This window comes from Aspergillus udagawae (assembly GCF_001078395.1).
Source record: "Aspergillus udagawae IFM 46973 DNA, scaffold_8, whole genome shotgun sequence".
Taxonomy (NCBI): domain Eukaryota; kingdom Fungi; phylum Ascomycota; class Eurotiomycetes; order Eurotiales; family Aspergillaceae; genus Aspergillus; species Aspergillus udagawae.
Window position 1 is genome coordinate 1940895 of NW_025091271.1, and position 25316 is coordinate 1966210.

Genomic DNA, 25316 nt, shown 5'->3' on the forward strand with positions numbered 1-25316 from the left:
GAGTTCGAGATTTCCCGACAAGCCCGCGGTTGGCAGAGGAAAACCACTCAAATGACTTCAGCAGGCAACCGGCCAAGGCACGCTTCGCCTATCTTCGCCTGCTTGTGTCGGAGCGATGCAAGATTGCAAGAGCAGCAAGACTGGAGCATGTTCTTGGCATCCATCCTAATAAGCGGGAAGAGGGTCGAGGCACATGAACGAAGCCGCAGATTGGCTGAATTGTGCTCTTGGTGGAGTCTCGGCGCGCCTTGGCGGTCCTTGGCGTGGTTTACTCCATCGACCTATCAAATGCGGGGACTCCTCCACGTGTGCTCCCACGTCAACAGGGCAAATATGACTGAGAGCAAAGAAGAGTTCTGGAAAGATGCAATTACCTGCCATGGCGCGTCTGGCGCTGCAAGAAGACACCAGCTCTCGCAGAATTATTCCCTCCATGGCAGCACACGTGCTCAATTGCCCCCGTCAGTTGGTTTCGCTTGACCTCTTGCCACAGGCAGGTTAAACTATCGTGAAGCTGCACAGGTTCATGAAGATTGCTCTGCGCTCCTGCGATCAGGCAACCGGAGGAATACTGCGATCCATGACCCGGTTGTCAGCGGATGCAGCTGGATGTTGGATCTGTGCATTTCAATTTACTTCATTTTCCCTTCTTTGCTCCAACGCGTCTCCTCTACGTCAATGCGATGAGCACTCGTATTGGCCCCAGTCAGCTGAGGGTGTAATATGCGATGGGGGCAAATCCGCAACACTGGTGGCGTTACACTCGTCCGCAGCTCAGAGCTAGCCGTCGTTCCTGATTATATCAGCTCAAATAGCACATGCTGTTTCGAATTGTTGCGCTGGATTAGATTCGGACTCCATCAGATGCGGTCGAATGATAGTCGAGGATACAGCCACGCTGTGGCAAATGTTTTGGTAGCTACTCCGTGTGTATGTCTCTGATCCCCTTCCTGCGCTACTTCCTTTAAACCAGATGCCGACCAGCTCTTGGCATACCTTTTGTTGAACATTTCTTCACTGTCACTCATGCTACGCTGGGAATGGTCGTCTAGACGCTTTTTGGTCGAGTGATTATTTGGTTGACACCCTTGCTCTCAAGATGTTGGAGATATTCTGACTTATACGTGCCTCGGTCTCTAGACTAGTGTCGTATTTCAGTGCGTTGTCTAATGAACGTCGTCTGTGATGTAGAACAAGGTCTGCCTCTATTGGCAGTGTTGTTGGCATCCTCTAACATATATCCCTGCTTGGTTTGAGTGTAACCTTTGTCCACGTACAACAAATCCTGAAAGGTTTCCAGAATAACTTAGAAATCCCCTCAACCGTTCAAGTCGTTGGCAAAGTGGCAAGCATCGGAGACAATGCACCTAGCAGATAATATTCTCCGACTTGTTATGGAATGCTTTCAGACAGCTCCAAGGCTTTATGTTTGATGTGATGTAAAACAGAAAACCTACGGCAGGGTAGTGCCTATATAATATAAGCTACATAATGAACCATAAGCACTACTGCATGCTTATCGACAACATTGTCTTGAACCAATTCATACATTGATCGGAGTGTCTAGTTACCCCAGACAGGAAACTGCGTTCCTGTACCGTTTCATTCGACCAAGGCCTTTAGACCCAATTGGGAATATATGAAGCAATTCAACTGCCATATACCTATAGTATAATATGGTTTGGCCGCATTGGAGGTCACTGATCAAAAATATACAACCTATAACCAGTGCTGCATTCGTTGAGCTTATTACATGGTGTATCCTACCTTACAGTGTTTGGAGCACCGGCTTATAGAGGAATACTCACTTGAAGATGGTTCAATTATATATCTTTGTGAAGGCTATCGACAAGGCAGGTCCAAATTACCACAACAACTATTGGTACCATGGATGATCATCCTTAAATTGAAGATTAATGGCTGTAGGCTCCTCTATCATACTCCCTGTCTTAGCTAACAACTATTCATTCTGTCCAGGTCGCTCTCCTCGTAGATTCCTCAAGAGGAGAGATACCTTGACGAGGGCGATACAATTCAATACGGGGTATTTCAACACACACTGAAAGATTCCATGACGAAACCCAGATTCGAATCTGGTCATTTGATTGGTTGTCGGAATTAAGGTGCAGCTAGCGCGTAAGCAGGATGCATTAGTGTCTTCTGCCGGCATCGGAGATCTTCCATTCTGCGATGATGCTCACTGCTTGGTCAGCGATAGCTCAAATGGCTTAAGTGAAGATATAGACATCATAGATCATACAGTTCATTACTAGTACTAATAACAGTGACAGAAATCGCTAAATCTACAGATATCGAAAGATCAACTTGTCCCCCCGTTTCCGCCGCCAGTTGTTCGTCGACTCCAACAAGCCAGGACACCCCCTGACCACCCAGGGCCATTTCTGCAGGAACCTCTCTGTTACCTCCCAGTTGTTCGGATCCGTGGGGTCCCCCCACACCAGCAGACAGCAGGCGTCCATCCCCGAGTCCCAGAACCCCATGATATCAATGCACAGTTGGCAGTCGTCGAAGTTGTCCTCCCCCGTTGTAAGTAGATTATCTCGAATTTTCGGGATCGGGAAGAAATCCAGCCATGGGTGATGCGGGATCGTCTTCTGTAAGCGGGTCGGTCGGAGACTCGGCGGAAGTTTCTGCTCGTCGATGTAGCCTGGGCCCATGGTGGGGAAGGGGGAGAGAGCGTCGTCGTGCATCCAGTATTCGGTGTGCGACATTCCTAGTAGGGACATGATACTGGCGAAGGCCCGGAAGACGTTGACTTTGCTGAGGGTTAGGAGGTGGTCTGAGGTCGGGGAACCGAGGACGTAGCTCTCGTAGGCTGTGCGAACGAATCTGTTGAGGTATTGCTGGACTTGACTGGTGGTGGGGCATGGAGTGGAATTTGTTTTGGCGACTAGCGAGATTTGATTGTTTGGGCTGGTGCTTGTGCTCGAGATGGAGGCTGCGGTTGAGGGTGATGTCTGGGTAGTGGGGAGGGAATAGTCCGGGCTGGAATGACTTGTTTGCACTCGTCGCTGAGCTTGCTTTCGTCTTCCTATTTCTCGTCAGTCGAACGCTAATTGTTACAGATGAGAACGCGATGGCTTGACTTACGATAAGCCCTTTGGTTGATGCGATTCTGTCTCCTCCGCCGTTCAACAGGATCAGTCAACCCGGACCAATCATCGTCGGGCTCTAGATTGTCACCGGACAGGAGAGCTCGACGTGATGACACGGACCGGGAGGAAATAGTCGGCATGATTAGCCTTAGTCTGCAGATAATCGAAGCGTAAGCGTTGAGTTGAAGGGTAAGGGAAAAAATACCCAGCGGGGGCTGACAGTCTTAAGCATTTTGCTGATGCTCCGGCTGAGTGGATCCGGAGTTAAGACAGGGTCTAGAGCCGACAGCTTGTATTATTAATAGAATACATCATTGTACAATCATAATACAATACCTTACCAGGTATTACCGTCACTGTCAAGAAGCAGATTATCCCGATTCAACAGGATCAACAAGTAGAACTTGGTAAAATAAAAGGAGGTTATCTGGGTATGCTGGATTCTGGATAATCCCGGGTACCCTCATGTGCAAAAGTTTAGAATTACGGAGGTGGAATCCACTAATCATAGCCACAGTTGCCAGAATGCGAGCAAAAGTGTTGAGATCACAGTGGAAATCATTCATGCAGCTCAGCTGTGGTTAAAGGGTAAAGTTTCAATGTATTCCCCTCAACATACAAGAGGATAGCTTGAAAAGGTCAAGAAAGACTGAATTCATAGGGCATCTAGCCGTCCCAGTCATAATGAGAAGACCAGAAAGTCCTCTTCTCATAAGACAGAGGAGTAATACTCAGGAACTATACCTTCACCCAAATACGTAGGAGATCACCGACGACAAAAAGCTGGGGAGGTAGGTCATTTCAATGCAGGAAGTATCCCTGTCTTGAGGAATAATACAGGAAACAATAGCCTCCCCAGCAAAGTAAATACAGTCGCACTCCAAATGTGCCTGTTATTGGTATCCTCATCTTCATTGAGAGTCATCTCTCATCAACCTGCGTCATCTCCTTCGATGCCTATTCTCTTCCTCTTGTTCTTCGGCGCAAATGACTTCGCAGCAAGTCCCTCCCATTTGTCGTCGCCAAGGTCTAACCCCCGAGAGTTGATCAACAAAAGGAAGCGCTTGTCCTTGTCTAGTTGCTTCAAATTCGTACCGAGCGTAGTGGCTAGAATAGGGGCAAGGTCGTGAGCAGCGCAAACTCGAAAGTCTCCGCTATCGACCCGCTTCTTGTTGCGTCGTTCGAGCCGCGCCTGGAGTTCTTGCTCGATGATTTGGGCAAGTGTCTTGCCATGAACAGCGGTGTTCTTGATGGCGGTAGTTTCGTCGTCGATGAAGTATGGTGATCCAATGTAAAAGAGATCGGTCACGGTCTCGAGACGCTCGCGGGAGTCTGGCCGCTGGTTGAAGTGCTGCAGGTCGTACAATAGAACGTGCAATCGGTACCAGAGGGTGGGGAATGTGGTGTTATTATGGAGGTCGGCGATGGAAGGTGGATTTGTCGTGTTATTATTCTGAGTAACAGAGCTGCCTGGCAAGGATGATGTTGCCATGTTTATATGAGTAATTCTCGTATGGGAAGAGGGTTGAAGGACGTTGTGTTGTAGTTGACGTAGACAGGGACTGTTCTGTTCCATGGCACGCTTATATCGTAATAGTGGTACTGCAAGCTTCATACATCCAACATTTGTTGCTCAAGATAGTCCTTTGTCGTACACAAATGAAGTTGCAGACAACGCCATAATAAAAGGGTATAATCATCATCATGCAGACACGCCGAAACATATGCATTCATTATGCCTCCCTCCCACAAACCAGTTGCGACGCCACTTTGATATGCGCAAAGCGCTCCTGGATCAGATGCAATTTCTCAATCAGAATCTTCTTGGAGACCTGCTGCAAATTCCGGAAGGAGAAGATGACGTCCTTTAAAAACAAAATATCGTCAATCCGACTGGTAGTTTCCTCAAGCGTCACCTGTGGCCCATGAAGAACCACGTCCGCGATCGTATTGATGATCTCCAATAGCTTGCTCAGAATCGACGACCCGTGGATCTGAATCGTGTTTTGTGAGATCTTAGTGAGGAACTGGCGTAGCTGGCAGGATAATCGGAGCGGCATCTCGAGCGACAGCGATGGACAGGAAGCATGAGATGACAGCAGGCAGTTTGACATGGCCATCTGCCAAAGTAGAGTCCGCATCCACTGCCGCGTCACGACCAGGTCCGCTTGCTGCAGATCCGACAGCATCGACACCTCGAGTTCCCATAGCTCGTCGTCGAGCTCCCGATGTTTTTGCTCAACCCATGCAACCGTCACCTGGCTTCGATCACCGATCCAGAGGCTGATGAAGGTCGGCTCCAGCAGAAGGAATGTCTTGATCACCTGGGTCCAGCCCTGGGAGATACTGGGATCGAGGCTGGGATCGTCCTCGGGAAATTGCGCGTATGGAGACAGCGTCGCGGGAGAAAAGTGAAAGATGGACATGAATCGTTCATGGACGAAGCACAACCAATACAGTCTCTGTCGTCGGGAGCGCTCGGTCAGGTCAAGACTGGCCATGACGGCTTTGTCTTCAATCCGTAGGAGATGCACCATGCTGATCGCGTCGCGCAAGTAGAAGAAGCCCAGGTCATACTGTCCCAGGCTCATGTAGCACATCTGAATGTACACGCTTGTGACAGCCCGAAGAATCGACGGTCGGAAACCCGGGAGCAACGGAGTCCGGAGCTGGATAGCGCGGCCGGCGAGCTCGTTGATCTGCTCCGACACATGAGATGTCGCTGCATTCGACTGTGTCAGGTCAATGGTGACGCCGGTAAAGGCGTAGACAAAGGCAGCATGGTCTCTATCTGTGGCCATCTTGCCGATGGACTCGCGGATCTCCTCGTCCGTCATGATCGGATTGAAAGGATACACATAGGCCATGTATTTCGGGATGAGACTATGCAGATAGGAGGTCGACAGTGCCACCGACTTCAAATCTGGGAGAGATGAGGGTGGGACTAGCGTAGACGTCGAAACATGTTCGCTCTTGAGGTGCCGCACCGCGGGAATTTTGTATTCAGAAATGACAGTCCCTCGACGGAGAGCATTCTTGCGCGATCGCGCGCGTTGGTTGTCGCTATACGTACAGACCAAGTCCAGATGCTCACATTGCTGACACCGGTGTTGGCCATTGCAGCGGACTTTCCGTCGTCTACATGGATCGCAGGCTCGGGAAACCTGCGGTTTCTTCAGCCGTGTGGTATCCATCGCGGCGGCTAGACGAGCAGACAAGCCTAATGACAGGATCTTGTTCACTGCCTCATCCTATCAGTCGTTTAAGTCCAGCGTCCGCACATGAGAAGACCAAGACGCCCAGTGGACCCTCCCGGCGAGAGTTTCAGCTTGACAGTGCCGAAAATGGCCATTAAATCTTAAGAATAACAGGAACTCCGACCCCACATGCTGGGGAACAGAGGCTATACTACTTTGGGTATATGCCTAGGCTGTTGTTGCAGAGAACAAATCATTTTAGTCAAAAGGCAATGTAATTAACGCTAGTACTATTTGGATATGTGTCCGCTCAATTGGGTATAGCCTGAACTTCAAATACGCGGCCCTCATACGGCTGCAACTCCCACTCCTCGCTTACAGTCTTGCCAATGTTGCTAAGCAACAGCTTTAAATCCCGGCCCTGGAGCTCCATGGGCTTCCAGAATGGCTGTGGCTCTTCGGAAAAGTTCAATACGACCAGCATACACCGTTCTTTGGAGATCTTGAGATAACTGAAGATTTTCTCGTTTCCCTCGTCCAAGAGCTCGAAGATGCCAAACACGAAGAGATCAGCGTGCTCTTTCCGCAGCTGGATCATCTGCTTCCAGAATGAAAGGACGGAGGACGGGTCCTCTTGTTGTACCTGCACGTTGACCTCCTTGTGATTGTCATGGGGACGCATCCACGGCTTCTTCGAGGACGGATGAGAGAACCCGGCATTGGCTGCGGCACTCCACTGCATGGGGAGTCTCGCGTGGTCTCGAGCCAGGTGTTGCAGAGCCTTCATGGCCGTCTTCATCTGTCCGGGGTCGTTATTCGTCATTTCGCGCACCATGTGATAATACTTGGTACTATCGACGTCCTTATATTCCTCGATAGGCCATTCTTCTGGGGCATTAACCATGCCGATTTCCTGCCCTTGATAGATGAACTGCGTGCCGGACAGCGTGCACTGGAACATGGCGAGCATCTTTGCAGACGTCTCGCGGAGTCCGTGCGTTCTGTCTGAGCCAAAGCGAGAGACAGAGCGGCCTTGGTCGTGGTTCTCGATGAATACCGTGGTCCAGCCATCGGTTCCCTTGAGGATGTCCTGCGTCCGCTTGATCGCTGCCTTGAGGTCGGGCAAGGTCCACCCTCGCGGCGTGGTCAGGAACTTGTACTCTTTGCCCAAGCCGAGGTCTACGACATCAAACGAGAAGACCATGTTGAGCTGCTTCTCGGCGGCCGAGACATACCGCAGCACTCCCTCGAGAGTGTGTGTCTCTGGAAGCTCGCCAACAGTCATGGCGTCGTACTTGGCCAGCACGTCGTTCATCTCGCTCAGATACTCGTGAATGCGCGGTCCGTTGCAGAACAACGAGAAGGCAACCTGGGTGTCCGACTTGAGGTTGACTATGGGGGCATCGGGGTATGATGGATCCTTGCTGTACATGTTCACTGTATCGACCCTGAAGCCATCCACACCTTTTTTGAGCCAGAACTCCATGGCTGAAGCATAGACGGCCTGTCGTACTTCGGGATTCTCCCAGTTGAGATCAGGCTGTTCGACACAGAATAAATGAAGATAGTACTCCTGTGTTGTCTGGTCCCATTGCCAAGCACTGCCCCCGAACACGCTGCGCCAATTATTGGGGGGTCTCCGATCGCCATTGGCGTCGTACTTGGCCGGTCTCCAGATATACCAGTTTCGCTTGGGGCTGTCTTTCGAGGTACGCGATTCTTTGAACCATTTGTGCTCGTGCGAGGTATGGTTGACCACCAAGTCTAGGATGATGCGTAGTCCACGACGGTGACAGGCATCGATCAATGTCTCCATGTCCTCAACGGTTCCGTAAGGAGGATACACCTTCTCGTAGTCGGAGACATCGTAGCCCATATCGTATTGTGGACTATCATACATGGGACAGAGCCAGACGACGTCTACCCCTAGGCTAGCGATATAGTCGAGTTGCGATATGATACCGGGGATATCGCCCATTCCGTCATTGTTCGAGTCTTTGAAACTGGCCGGATAGACCTGGTAGATGATGGCATTCTTCCACCATTTTTCACCGGGTGACATAGTTACAGGTCTTGATGATGTACTTGGACGAATGACCAAGACTGGAGTCACTATCTAAGCTGTGGAGAATTCAGAGTATCTGCATAACATTGAGATATCTTGGAATATATAACAATGGAGTTATGGTGATCGGCCATCTTGCCAGTTGTCAACCCCTTCCCACCGACTCTGATTGATTTAAAGTCGGTCCGAGTTATCCATTGCATCTGTGCCAACAAACAACTCGCCTTATCGTTCTATCCTCATCCAACGAGTCAGACCTCAAGCGAGAGAGTCTTCCTCATGATTAGCCCAGCACATCAGGAGCTGAGACGCGTAACCCCTATCCCCACTTTTGCTCCCAACTTCTGATTCTGATTGGTGTAATTGTAATCTATTCCGTGTGATTGATTCGTCCAAGGTCATTGTGCAGAGCGCCCCCGCACCATCTTATTGGATACATAGGTTTCCCCTCACACAACAAGCGCAAAGACTAAGGACGCTTCAAACTACTTTCAGTTAGAGCGTGCATTAGCGCCAAGAAACGAAACCACAGTCGGTCCGACATTCTACCAATAACCACCTCATTTCCGGCCTCCCGACCAAATTCGTCCCGGTGTGAAAATTTGGCCGCAGTTTGGGGCATATACGGGGGGCGAATTCCAGGGGAACTCAGACAGTAGAAACTTGTCTAAACTGCCGCTTGGTCCCTGGGCTCGTCTTATGGTCGACACCTCCTTCCGGATCGATAAAATCTGGGGATATCGAGGGTCCGCGACAATCCGGGGAAGCCTGGAAGTTACCAACTACCCCACATCCCTTCATCCCTTTGCCATCAACCCTTCCAGCTTGCTGCCAGCCTGCCACACGCCTTAAACCGTCAACTAAGCTCGGGGCTTGTGTCAAGGGCCAATGACCGCCATCGGACCGAATGGTCTGACTTTTAAGGCTTGCGAACGGGCCCAGCTTCGAGAATAATCACTCTAAATTATTTGCCCCTTGGACTCTGCAGTACGAACCGAGGCGTTCGTCCTATATAAAGGCCCGCACATCCCTACGGTGCGGCGCCTTTTCCTGCTTTCTCTCCACGGGCCTGGCCTTGCCTGGCAACAATTCCAACACATATATTCGTTATTAACTCATCACAAACCATGGAGGTCGAGAAATCAGCCCGAATCGAACATGTGGAGGAGGAAACTGGCTCGCGCAGGTCCGAACCGCAGCCTGCGAGCCACTCGGATCTCGTGGCCAGCAGTGAGGCCCAGGCGGCCCTGGACAAGGAACACAGCATGACACCTTGGCAAGCACTGAAGATCTACCCTAAGGCCGTGGGTTGGTCTATTCTTCTGTCTTGTGCCATCATCATGGAGGGCTACGACGTGGTCCTGATCGGTTCTTTCTTCGCCTACCCCCAATTCAACGAGAAGTACGGCCATATCATGTCGGACGGAAACTACGGTCTCGCTGCCAAGTGGCAAGCGGCCTTGACCAATGCGATGAGCTGCGGTCAGATTATCGGCCTGTTTATCAACGGCATCGTGTCGGAACGCTTCGGGTACCGGCGCACCCTCATGGCTTGCCTGGCTGCGACCGTGGGATTTGTCTTCATTCTGTTCTTTGCGCCGAATATACAAACCCTCGTAGCCGGCGAGCTGCTCATGGGTATCCCCCTTGGCGTGTACCAGACCCTCACCGTTACCTATGCATCGGAAGTATGCCCTGTCGCTATTCGAGGCTATCTCACCACCTACGTGAATCTGTGCTGGGTCCTAGGTCAGCTGATCGCCTCCGGCGTCCTCAAAGGGCTGGAGGGGCGCACGGACGAGTGGGCTTACCGTATTCCCTTTGCCATCCAATGGGTCTGGCCCGTCCCCATCTTCATCGGCGTCTTTCTCGCCCCGGAGAGTCCCTGGTGGCTCATCCGCAGGGACCGCCGAGAAGACGCCGTCAAAGCGCTCAACCGGCTGGCCGTAGCCGGACACCCTAACTTCAACGCCGAGGAGACCGCGTCGATGATCGTCTACACCAACGCCCTGGAAAAACAGGTTGAAACAGGCACATCCTACGTGGACTGCTTCCGAGGATGCGACCTGCGCCGCACGGAGATCGCGTGTCTCGTCTGGGCCGCGCAGAGCCTCTGCGGCGGCGGGCTCATGGGCTACTCGACTGTCTTCTACCGGCGTGCTGGCCTCGCCGTCTCCCAATCCTTCACCATGTCGCTCGTCCAGTACGCCATCGGCGTAGTGGGGACCTTTCTCTCCTGGACGTTGTTGACGTACTTCGGTCGTCGCACGCTGTATGTTGGCGGACTGGCTCTGCTCGCCATCGTTCTCTTCGTCATTGGCTTTATCTCCATCCCTCACTCCTCCCCCTCCATCTCCTGGGCCACCGGCTCCATGCTCCTCGTCTACACCTTCATCTACGATTCCACCATCGGTCCCGTCTGCTTCTCCCTCGTCTCCGAAATCCCCTCCTCCCGACTCCGTACCAAGACCGTGGTGCTAGCTCGAAACCTCTACAACGTGATCAACCTGGTCTCGGGAATCATCATCCCGTACATGCTGAACGTGGACGCATGGAACTGGAGAGGCAAGTCGGGGTTCTTCTGGGGGGCGCTGTGCACCTGCTGTCTGATCTGGGCGTTCTTCCGCATCCCCGAACCCAAGGGCCGGTCCTATGCCGAGTTAGATATTCTGTTTGAGCGCAGGGTCCGCACTCGGGAGTTTGCGACTGCCGAGACAGGGTTGGTGGAGAGAAGAAGCGATCACAAGGTTGATCCGCTCGCTGCTAGTGGCGTTTGATTACCGAACGGTTCATTTGTACCGATACTCTGTGTATATGATGATCTGGGAGAGGGTTGAAAGCGCCAGAACCAGAAACGCACTAGAGTAGCATTGCGCGCGAGTACGCGGCCAGCAACAATTGGATATCATTTTTCCTCCTGTCCGTGGTAGACTACTATTTTGAAGACATCAACAAAGTAATGCTGCTCTCAGTCACAAAGTTAGAATGCTTGAAGCTGCTGAAGTTGTCCTCGGATTTTCAATTTTGCCATACTGGGAAGGAGTTGGCCGAAGACAAAACAACCAGCCCCTTCATTCTTTTCGCACCCGGTACATATTTGAACTTCTTGGGCTGCGCGTTGGCTTTCCTTGAACGAATGGTTCCCAAAGATCAGAAACAGCATTGTTATCTTCTAACGGCCAAGTAGTACAGTACTAGAATACATGGGAATGCATCGGCAAAATCTACTTATTCATCCTCAAACAAGATACAAGTATACGTCTCGTCACCTTCCATCGCAGTAAGAACCTGCACCGGTGCCTCTTCATCAAACCCACATAGGCCCTCCTGATCAGCGGCACTAGTCTCAACTGCCTTATCTTCAAGGCTTTGACTTAAACCACGGGAGTTGGCTACTTGCAAAGTATAAGTACCTTACCCTCCTGTACCTTCCGTTGGTAAACCTGGTTGCTATTTCTATCGCAGTGATGATCTCAGTGACATGAGTGTTCCGTCAACGCCAATCTCTTCAGCCACTATCTATGTCTTCAGAGGACTTTGTTAGCTATCGACCCGGCTTGAATAAACGCGCGTAATGCAGTAGGCCGTTAGATTCTAGCTGATAGTGTCAACGCCCATTCTGACCAAATATTGTTGCTTTTCAAAGAACGACACCAGCGTGCCGCAAATGCAGGTCAGGAACATGGAACTAAAAAAAGATATTTACCAAAGGATTTAAGCCGAGGAAGTGAAACTCAATATGAGCCACTAACCGACCTCTCGATCTGCTAGTAGCTACTAAAATCCCTACTATTAATTTCTCTGCCTTATACAACGTATTTCTTATTTCAGTAGTAAGAATCACTACTGATGGGGAGGAATAACCGAAGAAGGTCGTCGAAAGTAGCTTCAAATTAGCAGAAATGCCACGAGGCACCAGTGGCGAACCTTATGCGGGTTGCTGGCAGTGTACGAATACGATGGACTCATACTGTTAGGCTTATCAGAAACTCTAGGGACTCTCTCAACTGCGAAAGAAAATTTGTTCTCCCATCGAATCAGAGGGCATACTCGTTTTCGTACAGATACCCGGCATTCAGTCGTACCCTGCAGGCTGCAACACCATTTGGAGGATCGTCGACCCACTATGTATCTACGGCGTTGGGGATACCTTGTCATCCGTTCTCTCACAGAACCTATAAATACCTTGGCGATGAGACTGCAGTTCATGTCACTCATTGCTGAATAACAAAAAAGCAGAGAACAGGTCGCCTTGCAGAACCATGAAGTCATTTAGTACCGCAACACTCATCACCGCGGTTCTCGCCGCTACCGAAGGAACAAACGCCTTCACCAACACTAGAACCAGCCCGCTGAGAAAGGAAGCAGCAAGCAAGGGTATTCTCATCGGGTCCGGGGCTACCAATCCGACCTATCTCGATGATCATCAGTTTGCAACCGTCCTTGCCGAGCAGTTCAAGAGCCTCTCCCCCGAGAATGAGTTGAAGTGGTCGTTCATCCACCCGACGCCGGGGCACTACAATTGGGACACGATCGACCGCCTCGTTGGCTTTGCAAAGGACCATGACATGGTGGTTAAGGGACATGGGCTCATCTCGAGCTGCTGCAACCCCGACTACCTGCTCAACATCACCGACCCCAAGCTGTTTCGTGCTGCGATGGTCGACCATTTCGAGGCGATCATGCACCGATACGCTGGCAAGGTGGATCGGTGGGACGTCGTCACCGAAGCTCTCAAGACGAATAGCAGTGGCCTACAGACCAATCTCTTCTACAACGTGCTCGGCCCTGATTATATCGGAGAGGCCTTCCGTGTCGCCCGGATAGCAAGCCCAGGCGCCAAACTGTTTATCAACGAGAATCTCGTCGAATCGCTTCCCGGAAAGCGTCAAGAGCTCTACGATCTCGTCTCCGGGCTCGTAGCTAACGACGTCCCGATCGACGGAGTCGCTCTACAGATGCACATTACCGAAGTTCCCCCCATACCGGGAGTGATTACGGATATAGTCAAGTCCTACCACGCTCTCGGACTGGAAGTATCCATCGCTGAAATGGATGTCCACACGCTGAACACCACGCTCCTCACCGATATCTACAGCGCCGTCATCACTGAGGCTCTTGATGCTGGAATCACCGATATCAGTTTCTGGGGCTTTACGGATAAACACGCGTATACCTGGATAGAGGGCGCGAAGCCATTGATGTTCGACGAGTACTACAACCCTAAGGGTGCGTTCTACGCTACCCACACTGCCCTGACGAGTTTCGACAATGAGGGCTGAGTACCTCAAACAGCATCTGGCAGTCGAAACTGTTTTCACAGAAGTTGGGTGGATCTGTGCAGAGAGAATAGATGGCGAGAGCGACCTTACTAGGCCGTCTGCAGAAGATTCAACACTCCCAAATGCTGAACATTTTCCATATCCCAAAGGCTTTCAACAGCCTCAGCGAGCCCTGATCCCCCTAACCATTTTGAATTTTATAGTATTCAATAATTCACTCTCTTAACTATCCACTGGTTAGGCACATACCAACTTTCCATGCTGTATCGAACCCATTCCAACAGCCGTAAGCCGTTATTCCAGATAAAAGTATAATGATCGAAACCCACGACCCGGAAGCTATACATACGTAATCGAAGGAACCCATGGACACATACAGTTTATCCTAACTTGACATGAGACGTCGACTATCAAGAACATTGAGCCTGTCCTCCCGCCAGAGTGACATGCTAGTACCATTGTACCGCACACTTGACAAGTACAAATCGCCAGCAAAATTCCTCAATCTTCTGTACAACGGCTTTTCGTGAAGACAATGCTGTTTCTATGGAAAATTATCGGACTGGGCCAATACGTGAAGCCCCTTCATTCTCTATCCGGAAATGGAAAGAAGATAGAAGGTTGGGCGGCGCTAGTTTTGCCTAGCCCACTAATGGTTCTTAAGATCTGCAGAACTCAGACCCACGCGTTTTCGTATACACATTAATGGAGAGGGTAGATGGTAGGGTCCACCTCTGAATGTGGCAAAATGAAACAACACGCTGATACTGCGGCGGAGCATATTGATGGCAAGGATAAGCTGTGGGGTAGAATGAAGTTCCATTCCCGAAATCTTTTATTCGTGCACACTCTTTCAGGGACGTTCAAGGTATATGCTGCATACATCATAAGGGCAACGTTTCAACGAACAGGCTTTTACGGGAAGAAACTATCTAGGAAGGATATTCAGAACGTCCTCTGGAAGGCAAGACTATAGCAGTGTGTACTCACATGGATCCAAGAATTATTCTGGTTATTCCGGTTGCGCCATGTGCAGCAACAAACCCGCTAGCTCCTATCTCAGATCGAATTAAGAATCCGCCGAATATGAAGTCAATTGATGCTGGGTTTACGTTGTACGTTTGCTCCAGGTATAATATGCCTGTCTGAGCGAACTCTGGATAGGTTTGACATAAATATCTCCTTCCAACCCGAGAACTCAGTCAAGATGAAAAGGGTGACTGTATCATGACGAAAAAGTGTATACATCTTTGTGGGAACCAAGAAGGAAAAGGAAGGAAGGAAAGAAAAGAGGGAAAAGGAAACATGTATGCAAGCGAAATATAGTATAGCAGTCTATGAAAACCAGGTTCAATCACCCGATCAGTTTGCTAAGCAGATGAGTAGGAAGGGTATAGGCCATTCACCCCACCAGGGACCTTTCGTATGGCTTATTAGCTGACGGGCGAGTCAATTCATAATCGGAGGCACGTCTCAGTAGCTGGGCAATTTCGCAAGGATGCACAACATTGAAGGTGACCATCGTGATGAACATCAGTACTGCATCGAAAATATATAAGTAGATCTCGTAGTGTAGGAGGTATCCGTTATTTCCTTGAATGTATTCAGCCAGTCGGAAAACGGAGCGGATCATGATCAAGAAGCTCGCCAAATAAAGAACATGTAGGTGTTTGCTCCAGGGAATGTCCGAGGTACAAGCGCGTGGGATCGGATATTTCTTGAGCTTCCAGTAAAAGTGGCTTGCTGTGATGATGAAAAACCCAAAGAAAAAGATTTGAACGAAGAGGCCGACGACGATGATGTGCTCGCCGTTCTTCATGTTCTCTAAACTTCCACTGCTCTGAATGCCCCCACCTAGATCATATCAACTGGCCATCCCATGGTCTGAATATTTGCTATGAGATGCTTACCGGCTCCTTGCAGTAAGAATGAGAGCACATCGCCCGTTACAAATATCTTAGTCAACCATTTCCTCCGCAACAGGGCATGCGGTTCGGCTTGTAACAACAGGATAATGCGACCAAGAAGCATATATACCGAGGCCGCCAGGAGGGCCGGAGCCAGCAAAAGACACAGCGTCTGCACGACATACGGTCCAAGTGTCCAATCTGGGGTCTGTTTGCTGGACATGGCACGTCCGATATATCCGATAATTTCGACTGAGCAGATTAGAATTGTTCCAGGGCCAAGGATTGTAGAAGGTGCACCCACATATGCCACCAATGACAAAAGGAATGAAAAACCACGTGTGACTCTTGAACATTTGAAAAACATGATACCCAGTCGTGCCTATGAAAAGGAGGGTGAAAAGCACGGCGGCGCCCATGCTGGGGTCGTAGCGATAGAAGGCAAAGACGACCTCATTAGAATCGCTCGAATCCGTCATCTTTCATGTGAAGGGAATGAATCTCAACAGAAGCAAGAGCCTTAAAAGAGATTAAGGAGAGACAAACGAAATAGAAAGTGGGGTGAAGAGAAAGAAGAGGAAGGTTTCTAGAAGGACTGACAGAGGAAGATCTTACCGCTTCACCAGAAATATTGACGCTCCCCTTTGGGTATTTATATGGCGGCAAATGGGCTTTCAACGGCGAACAAGGACGGAAATCGGTGAGATCCGCACTAGTAAAGATTAGAGACCACTGAGAAACAATGTGGACGGAGTAGTGGTTTCAGGCCTAGGTATACTGGATCAATTCAGAGACCCATCTTCAGCCTATCGCAACAGCAATGCTAATATTGCTTCTGGTAACACATTGTGCTGAGTTCGTCAGCACTATCACCAGAGAAATGAAGCCTAATGACTCGCTATGGTCACTCTCTGGCAACACAAAAGAAAGACTGCAACATGAATGTCCGATTTATATTGGCGGTGGGTCGGATCAGGTGTAGCTAGCTCAGCTGAGGGTATAATCTGTTTCTGGAAGCAGACGGTCCATCCTTTAATTCTGCAAAACACTGCCCCCGGACGAGTAGCAGCACAAATCCCTTACATGGCTTCGCACCATTGTGGACTTCTACCAAAGGGGACTGCAGCGCAGAGGATGTTGTTGACGACGATTGGACGCTTTATTCTTCGTGGACTGCAGTTAAAAGCCTCCCGCTGCCTTAATTATCCGCTGTTGAACATGCGTATGATGAACAGGGTCATCCAACTGTGACCACTACAATAAGCTCGGAACACTATGGACACCAGACAGAGAGAAAATCTTGGACCTTGCTGTTCCCTAATTCGATAGTTAGCGTGGTATTCAGAAGGATGAGTGGTCCAAAAGCCATCTCTCAAAAGAAGGGTGGTTACGTATTTACAACAGCCCGGTCTGGAATCAGCCAAGGCTGTTTTGGTAGCTGCAGACAAAATCCTCGGTTCCTCCAATCAAGGGGCGTGATCGTTTTCGTATAAAGTCCCGCTGTCTCCGCCCGTGTTCGTACAGTCGCGCAGGACCCACTTGGCTCCAGTATAAACTATACATAAGATATGGAAAATGATTGGCCCACACCAGGAAAGTCAATCCTCACGCTCCCCTTGTGGTGGAAGACAATTTTTCATTCAGAGACCTGGGCATGATCTGTCTTCACTTTGACCGTCCGAAAGAGACCCAAGAATCTCTAGACATCCTCCCATTTTGCTTACGCGTTACCACGAGAATCTAGCCATCATGACCAGTAACGACCGGTTGGAGGTATTTGAACTGCCGGCAGAGCCTGTGATGCAACCGGCGGTCACTGGCAAAAGCAGTATCAATGTGAACGGTACGATGCCTTATAGGCTCTTAATGGGACAGTCGAGGACCAGCTTGTTGATGGGTGGCTAATGTCAGCAGATGACGGCCGCGTGAGTATCAGCTGGGACTCAAACTTCGTGCGAGGATTCTCCAAGTTGTACACTGGTCCGCTACGACCGCGCCCTGTCGTACCGCCGCCAGAGTACTCCGAGTTACCCACGCAATTCGCCAGCGATACAGTAGAAGATTTCGGGCCTCCGCCGGACTATTCAGAGACGGCCATAAAGTCTACAAAAGTTTGGAGGGTCAAGCTGAATATTGTCATCCAAGTAGTGGGAAGTCGAGGCGACGTGCAGCCATTTATTGCCATTGGAAAAGAACTTCAGCAATACGGACATCGTGTGCGACTGGCCACACATGATATATTCGAAAAGTTTGTCAAGGACTCAGGTCTGGAGTTCTATCCGATTGGAGGCGACCCGGCGGAACTGATGGCATATATGGTCAAGAATCCTGGTCTTGTTCCCGCTTTGGAGAGTCTGCGAGCAGGTGAAATCCGGCGCAAGCGCATCATGATCCGCGAGATGTTACATAAGTGCTGGTGGTCATGCATTGAGCCGGACCCGGTTACAGGGCGGCCTTTCGTGGCCGATGCTATCATCGCCAACCCGCCCAGCTTTGCCCACGTCCACTGTGCCCAGGCACTGAGCATCCCAGTACATTTGATTTTCACTATGCCCTGGAGCAGTACGAAGGCTTTCCCGCACCCCCTGGCGAATATGAACAGCGACGATAGAGATAAAGGTTTCAAGAATTATGTCTCTTATGGCTTGGTCAATTGGCTGACATGGCAAGGGTAGGACATCAATGCAGTCATATCAACGAAAGCTGGGTCTAACAAGAGCTTCCAGGGTGGGCGATGTGATCAACAACTGGCGAAGAGAGCTCGACTTGGAGGAAGTAGCTACGTTTGAAGGCCCTCATCTGGCCGAAATACTCCGGGTCCCATTTACATATTGCTGGTCCACGGCTCTTGTTCCCAGGCCGTCAGATTGGCCCGCTTATATCGGTTAGATACCATTGAATGGACTCTTGTCGCGCGAAATCGAACTAACAAGTCTCCCAAGACGTCTGCGGTTTTATCTTTCGTGACTCTCCGCAATACGAGCCGCCAGCTGATCTACAGGTCTTCCTTGAATCTGGTCCGCCACCGATTTACATTGGGTTCGGCAGCATTGTGGTGGAAAACCCGGAAAGGATCACTGCCACCATCGTCGATGCCGTAAATGCAGTCGGCGCCCGGGCTATTATCTCCAGAGGCTGGTCCAACTTGGGCGGGGCACGCCATGAGAACATATATTACATCGGGGACTGCCCACATGAATGGTTGTTCGATCATGTGGCGGCCGTTGTGCATCACGGAGGGGCAGGCACCACAGCTTGCGGTTTGCGCAAATCTAGGCCCACACTTATTGTGCCCTTCTTCGGAGAGTGAGTGGCTAGGGAAAACTCTATCTTCTTTTGGCAATTGGGTCAACTAACGGGGTTCTACAGTCAGCCGTTCTGGGGTGATATGGTTGCTGCAACGGGTGCTGGGCCTGCTCCAATTCCACATAAAGAGTTGACCGTTGATGCGCTGACCGAAGGTATCCGCTATTGCCTCAGTGAGCGAGCAGCGACTGCTGCTTCGGCCATTGCGGCTAAAATGGATTCAGAAGCGGGCGTCCGTGCTGCAGTCCGGTCATTCCACCGGAACCTTCCCAGCGAACGCCTAGAGTGCGATCTATGTCCGGGTCAGCCCGCAGTGTGGGCTTTTTCGAAGAACGGTACAAATATGAAGCTTTCCAAGATCGCCGCCGAAATACTAGTCGCAGACGGATTGATTGACAAGAAGAGTCTTACCATGTACGTGTAGGAGGCTGGATCCCTCAAGTTCTCCTTCGTTGCCCTGGTCACTCATGGACTTTTAGGCATGCGATTGCCCCAATATTGATCGAAAATCGCCGATGGGATCCTATCACGGGGGGAGCGTCTGCCGTGATGGGCACCGCCACCGACCTCTCTGCTTCTATCTTAGGGACGTTTTACAAACCAGTCCAAGAGCTTCAAGATTACCATGAAAGCCGCAAAAACCGCCCCTCAAGTAGCATGCCTAGCCGGACCACACAAAAATTTGCAAGCGACCTATCTGTTGAGAATATGTCGACAAACCATGAGGAGTTGCCTAATCGTGTTGGTGCTGCCAGTTCCAACTGCTCCACAAAGACCGCAGCTTCGACCTTAGCGACCCCGTCAGATCACGGCAGAGGGCGACTTTTGGGTAGGATGGCAGGTTCATCTGCTAAGAGCCTGGGCGCCTTTGTTCCCACGGCTCTCAAGGGGATGACAGTTGACATCCCACTTGCTTTGACAGAGGGGCTACGCAACGCCCCTCGATACTACGGTGAGAAGCCCCGGGATCACGGTCCAGTCACCGACGTCAAGAGTGGTTTTACCGTTGCTGGGAAAGGATTCGCATGGGGGATGGCGGAGGCATTGTGTGACGTAGTCGTGAAGCCGTACCAAGGTATGCGCGAGGATGGTGCGAGAGGTGCAGTCACAGGACTAGGTAAAGGCATGGCAAACATGGCATCTAAAGCCGGTTGTGCCATGTTTGGTGTCTTAGCATACCCAAGTGCTGGTATCGCGAAAAGTTTACACACCTTGATTCATTCTCGGACGAGAAAGCAGATCGCCACGGCCCGCCATGGCGAGGGCATGTGGCTACGGGAGAGCGACCAATACCCTGGAACGGACAAGATCGTTACCGGGTTTCAAGAGTTATTAAAGCGAAAGAAAAACTGAGTAATATACCGGGAGAAGTTAGGGCCATTTATGTAAAACACACAAGGCAAAGCTGTATTAGCAGGCTACAATATACATATGGAAGCGCTATCGGGCTTGTGAAACTATTGTTTTGGAAGCGCAGTAACATTAATTTGCGAAGCTTGAACGTAAGTGGCTCACGGCAAAGAATGATCACTACTTCTAGGCTATCTAGGTGGCTTCGACTTCTGCAGAACAAGGTGTCTTCAGTCCAGCTTTCCTGAAGAGTTCCGCAGTTCCGTCTACGCAGGGTGACAGCGACGATATGTCCGGTTGAAGGTCCAGGAGCACAGCTCATTTGGACCGTTAGCCCCCTAGATTTAGTCGTTGTATGTTGGCGCGGTTTTTATTCCAACGCCGTTCACTTCATGGATTATGTAGTGGGCGATCTAGATGAGCCCCGGAGTAAATGAGGCGCGGTCAAGTCTGCCGCTAGAAGTACAAACGGAATTCTCCTTGGGGGCAGCCTGACTACATATTATTCTCGTCTCAACGGCCGTGCCACGTTTTTCTCGCTACCTTTGGAGTCTCGTGGGACATCACACGCCCAGCCATACTAGCTGCACCACCGGCCAAGACAACAAATTATCGCACGGTCCAGTTGGGCCAATTGAGCCTTATTCATCCCCGGCACGCAACCTGCCAAGCAGCTCCGGAAGATGGTGTTCGGTTATACCATACCTACATTGGAGTCCATTTGCCATGGCGACTACGCTGGTGCCCGATTGCCCGCTTGCCACTCACTCAGTGGTCGAGTGTCTTTGTCCGAGCCGATTTAGTCCTTTCGCGGAAAGTCCTTCTCGGCAAGCACTAGGAGGGGGATACGGTTGCTCGCCAAGCGTGTGGTACCAGGGACGCTCTTCAGTTGGTTCCCGCTTCCGCCAGGCCAATCTATACTGTATACGTATACGAATATACGACTAGGGAGCATGTTCTCCGATAGCATTTCCATGGCGCAGCCGAAGTGGGGCAGGCACAAACCCTATCGGCTTCTCCGCTATATAAAGATCTTTTTTATACGTATACGGGTGGGTCCCGGTCTTTACTCTTTAGGCTTCCATGGTTTTCAAGCAGTTGAGATTTTCAAGCATCATGTACTAAACAGCTAAATAAGAGTGGCCTGCCGGCCTTTTTCTGATGGTCAGCTTGTATCTTTGAGCTTTCAAGTATTTCCCACTAGACCTAACAAGCAGGCCGATTCCCCATTCTCGACGTCCATTTCATAATGTCTCTCTGGGCTCGAGAAGCGACGACGGCGGATGCCAGCTACAAAACTGCCGTGTGGGCATATTATCGATACTATCCGTCCGAGGCAGCCGCCATCCTCTTCACTATTCTGTTTCTTATTACAACCTTTGTCCACCTATATCAGCTGATTCGTTGTCGGACCTGGTTTTTCATTCCTTTTGTGATTGGGGGCTTCTGTGAGTGCTCACAGAGTCGACTGGGAACATGGATCGTTGCGAATTCTAACGAAAAGTACAGTCGAATGGGTTGGGTATATTGGTCGTATCTTGTCCAGTCAGGAAAGTCCCAATTGGTTGATGGGGCCCTATATCCAACAAACGCTCTTGCTCTTGCTGGCCCCAGCGCTATTTGCAGCTTCAATCTACATGATGCTTGGACGGATTGTGGTGCTACTAGATGCTGAGCACCTTTGCATCTTCAGGAAGAAGTGGCTCACAAAGTTCTTTGTGTGTGGCGACGTTTTGTCGTTCACTGTCCAGGCTGCTGGTGAGCAGACTTCCCACCCCTTTTGGTCGAAAGAAGCAAAGGACCTAACAGCAGACAAACAGGTGGCGGTGTTATGGCCAGTGGTACTCTCGCGGCCGTGCACAACGGTGAAAAAATTGTTATTGCTGGCCTTGTCATACAGATTCTTTTCTTCGGGCTCTTTATTGTCACCTGTGCGATCTTCCACCAGCGTCTGATCAAGAGTCCCACAGAGCAATCAATAGAATTGGACAGCTCCTGGCGCAAACACCTGTGGATTCTCTATGCGGCCAACTTGCTCATTATGGTTCGGTCAGTGTTTCGGCTCATTGAGTATGCAATGGGTAACAACGGCTATCTGCTGCGGCATGAGGCGTTCCTCTATGTATTTGATGGAGTTCTCATGCTGGCGGCGATGATCCTATTCAATGTCGTCCATCCAAGCAGTCTGATACCGAGCAGGAGGAAAAGCGTCAAGCAGGAGTCTTCTACTGCCTAAACATTTATGACCTATCATGAACGAGTCAGTTGACTCTTACGACGGGATCTCCATTGTTTTATGATTTGTTTTACGGTTTGGTTTACGATTTGTTTTATGATTCGTGTTTGTTTATACTGTCCTACCTTCCGCCTTCAATATGTGTTCAATTATACAGTATTAGACTAGATGCTTTTGTACCCAGCGGCATATGGCATGTGTTCTTATTTCAAGGTCACGAGCGGCCATACTCATGAGGGCCAGTTGTTGCAGCAGCAAGGCAAATATTAGAAAACATGCGGAGACGGAGGAGGCACGTGGGATAGCAGCTGTATGTTAGGCTATTGAATCCTGAGGGCGAAGGAGTGAGGATGGCACGCAGTCACCCTTTTACCGATGTATATCTTCTAGGCCACTGTCGTACTCGTACTCGTACTCGTAGCGTCTTTGTTTTTGTGTCAATACGAATACGAATTAAAGGTCGCAGTCAAGCCTTGCAGGGGCTCTCCCCACGATATCCAATCATGGTCAATTAAAGATATGTGTGAATGCGTCTCTGCACTATGACCCCTCTTGGCAGTTAGAGGTACTGAGCCTTACACTTGTCCAGTTCCTCCGATCTCTGAATTTCTCCCGTGATAATCGTACGCATCTTTTGTCCTAGCAATCACTCGCCAGTGCACCAAGGGACAATGGCCTTGAAAGTATCCCCATTTTCGCGTTGTACTATGGAGAATCGCTGGCAAATGATTGTTGAATCTCCGGGTGAAACCCACCCATACCACCATCAGTGATGTCGTACAACTCCAGACAGCCCGAGTGATTTGATATGGCGGTATTGGCTGTCCCAGTCCGCCGTAGCTCCCCATCTTGGCCGGATAAGGCAACTAGTGGCGCAGTTCGTCATTCATTCCTATCTAAATTGTTCCTCACATGCATGTCCGACCTCCCTGCCCACAAGCGGAGGGTTAGATCTTCTGGCTTATTCATGTGATCATGCTGGGCTTGTCCCTGAACGGTGACTCATATATGGCTGCAGAGGCAACACATAACAGTCAACACGCAAGGAAAAGACACCGCGCACGTCACCACAAATCTCGTCTAGGGTGTTTCTCCTGCAAGTCGCGACGGGTCAAAGTAAGTCTACCGTTCTGGTCTGCTTCCCCCGAATTGCCCCATCACGCCTGCCCCTTTTTTGCTGATACACCGTCGGTTCGGATGTCGTGCAGTGCGATGAGGTTCGTCCTGTCTGTGGCTCCTGCTCTTCTCGCGGCGAGCCATGCGTCTTCCCTGATCCACCAGCGACGTCCCTCAAACCGACCAGCGCCTCTCGGGGGCGACGAGATTCGCCACGCTCCCGGAGTGGGGGTAGTCCCCGTCCCCTTCGACCTTACCTAGAGTCATGGGAGACGTATACGTCGCGGCCGGCGGGAGTTTCCGCGCCAGCAAACGATGACCTGGACATGGATAACCTCCGCGCGATGCAGTTCTTCCATCTGCATACTGCCCAGGAGATGTCTCTACACCCAAAGCGAAGCATGGTCTGGCGGCGGGTGATTCCCCGCCTCGCCGGAAAGCACCGTTATCTCATGCACCTACTCATCGCCTTGGGGGGTGTCCACATGATCACTCAACGACTGAGGCAAAGGCCTGGTGAAGATTGCGACTCGGATACGGTAGATTTGCGGCTCGTAATGGATCACTATCAGAGAGGACTGCAGGACTTCAGAAAAGAGGTTGCCAAGATATCCAACTCAAATGCGGAGGCTGTTTATGCAGGCTCTCTACTCCTCGTCGCCTTCGTCTATGCCTCCCTCCAGGTGCCCGAGCTGAATCCGGCTTGGTCGTCTGCTGATCCGGCTTCTGTTCCCTATTCATCGGCTCTAAACATGCAGACTCTGCCCCCAATTGACCGGCCCCAGGTGAGCTGGCTACACCTAATCAGGGGAGCGTCGACAGTGATCCAAGATCAATGGCCTGTCTTAAAGGCCAGCTGCATGCGGCCGATGGTACTACATTTCCATGGCGATGAGTACTGGAAAGACCTTCCCTTTGATTCATCCTTGTCTAAACTCAGTCACTGCTCTCTTCTTGTGCAGTTATTCGCCCAAGGGGCCCTTCAGGCGGTCGCGGATTTGAGAGCTTTCCACGCCACTCTTCGGCTTACCGGTAGTAACGAGCTCTACTCAACGTCCGTCTCCCCTTCAGATACATCGGAGGTGGCAGTGGATGGACCATCAAGGGCCATAGACGTCCTAGAAAGTATCTATTCGCGGGTTATGTCTGTGCTCCAATGTACGATCAGCGAGCAGGGATCTCCAGATGATTCCGATATTCAGTACAATCTGGAAGAGGCCGCAGTGCTAGGTTGGCCAATTTTGGTTCCCGATGTCTTTATCGGCTTACTGGAGAGCGATGAACTAGTGGGTCAGGCCTGGGGACTTTCTTTGGCCATCTTGGCTCATTTTTATGTCGTCAATACACTGGTAGGCCGCTGGTTTTTGGGCGCTTTCAAGGAGGAGATCCTGAGGATCCAAAACTTCGTCTCTAGTTTACACGACGTTGAGTTGGACCGGCTTCTGATATTGCCGGTGAAGATTGCTACCTCCTGAGCAGTCTTCTGGCTTTGGGGATCAGCCCTGACGATAACAACCCTGCCTTGTCCTTTCCACGGACCCCTTTAACGGGCGCAGCAACGTACTCAGGGTGCCCCTGCGGAGACTATAGCAAACCATCGCAGCATGCAATTCCCCGATTAAGGAAGAGCAACGTACTCAGATACTCGGTGAGCGTGTTTGATTTTCCATGTTTCATTTTGAGGGAGAATGAAACGTGAGATAACGAAATCAGCGGGTCTAATGGCTATCAAGCCTTAGTC

General features: G+C 50.6%; 9 protein-coding genes across 9 annotated transcripts; 5 read left to right on the forward strand and 4 right to left on the reverse strand.

Moving 5' to 3' along the window:
* Nucleotides 1-2303: 2303 nt before the first annotated feature.
* On the reverse strand, nt 2304-3256 carry Aud_010148 (DUF3425 domain-containing protein; the record flags this gene model as incomplete). Its single annotated transcript, XM_043294991.1, has 2 exons — nt 2304-3052; nt 3112-3256. The coding sequence occupies 2 exons, from the start codon at nt 3254-3256 to the stop codon at nt 2304-2306; spliced, it is 894 nt and encodes a 297-aa protein (XP_043150926.1).
* Nucleotides 3257-4047: 791 nt separating this feature from the next.
* Aud_010149 (Zn(II)2Cys6 transcription factor) lies at nt 4048-6310 on the reverse strand (the record flags this gene model as incomplete). Its single annotated transcript, XM_043294992.1, has 2 exons — nt 4048-4467; nt 4871-6310. The coding sequence occupies 2 exons, from the start codon at nt 6308-6310 to the stop codon at nt 4048-4050; spliced, it is 1860 nt and encodes a 619-aa protein (XP_043150927.1).
* Nucleotides 6311-6623: 313 nt separating this feature from the next.
* Nucleotides 6624-8375, reverse strand: Aud_010150 (glycoside hydrolase family 13 protein; the record flags this gene model as incomplete). The annotated part of the gene is made up of 1 exon (XM_043294993.1): nt 6624-8375. The coding sequence occupies one exon, from the start codon at nt 8373-8375 to the stop codon at nt 6624-6626; it is 1752 nt and encodes a 583-aa protein (XP_043150928.1).
* Nucleotides 8376-9505: 1130 nt separating this feature from the next.
* On the forward strand, nt 9506-11155 carry Aud_010151 (MFS maltose permease MalP; the record flags this gene model as incomplete). The annotated part of the gene is made up of 1 exon (XM_043294994.1): nt 9506-11155. One exon carries the CDS (start codon nt 9506-9508, stop codon nt 11153-11155), a length of 1650 nt encoding a protein of 549 aa, XP_043150929.1.
* A 1485-nt stretch (nt 11156-12640) lies between these two features.
* Nucleotides 12641-13660, forward strand: Aud_010152 (endo-1,4-beta-xylanase; the record flags this gene model as incomplete). The annotated part of the gene is made up of 1 exon (XM_043294995.1): nt 12641-13660. One exon carries the CDS (start codon nt 12641-12643, stop codon nt 13658-13660), a length of 1020 nt encoding a protein of 339 aa, XP_043150930.1.
* A 1402-nt stretch (nt 13661-15062) lies between these two features.
* On the reverse strand, nt 15063-16046 carry Aud_010153 (RTA1 domain-containing protein; the record flags this gene model as incomplete). Its single annotated transcript, XM_043294996.1, has 3 exons — nt 15063-15514; nt 15571-15819; nt 15872-16046. The coding sequence occupies 3 exons, from the start codon at nt 16044-16046 to the stop codon at nt 15063-15065; spliced, it is 876 nt and encodes a 291-aa protein (XP_043150931.1).
* Nucleotides 16047-17316: 1270 nt separating this feature from the next.
* Nucleotides 17317-20226, forward strand: Aud_010154 (glycosyltransferase; the record flags this gene model as incomplete). The annotated part of the gene is made up of 6 exons (XM_043294997.1): nt 17317-17410; nt 17482-18238; nt 18294-18451; nt 18510-18873; nt 18937-19287; nt 19353-20226. 6 exons carry the CDS (start codon nt 17317-17319, stop codon nt 20224-20226), a joined length of 2598 nt encoding a protein of 865 aa, XP_043150932.1.
* A 1637-nt stretch (nt 20227-21863) lies between these two features.
* Aud_010155 (RTA1 domain-containing protein) lies at nt 21864-22459 on the forward strand (the record flags this gene model as incomplete). The annotated part of the gene is made up of 2 exons (XM_043294998.1): nt 21864-21981; nt 22044-22459. 2 exons carry the CDS (start codon nt 21864-21866, stop codon nt 22457-22459), a joined length of 534 nt encoding a protein of 177 aa, XP_043150933.1.
* A 975-nt stretch (nt 22460-23434) lies between these two features.
* Aud_010156 (Zn(II)2Cys6 transcription factor) lies at nt 23435-25050 on the forward strand (the record flags this gene model as incomplete). Its single annotated transcript, XM_043294999.1, has 2 exons — nt 23435-23575; nt 23668-25050. 2 exons carry the CDS (start codon nt 23435-23437, stop codon nt 25048-25050), a joined length of 1524 nt encoding a protein of 507 aa, XP_043150934.1.
* Nucleotides 25051-25316: the final 266 nt, after the last annotated feature.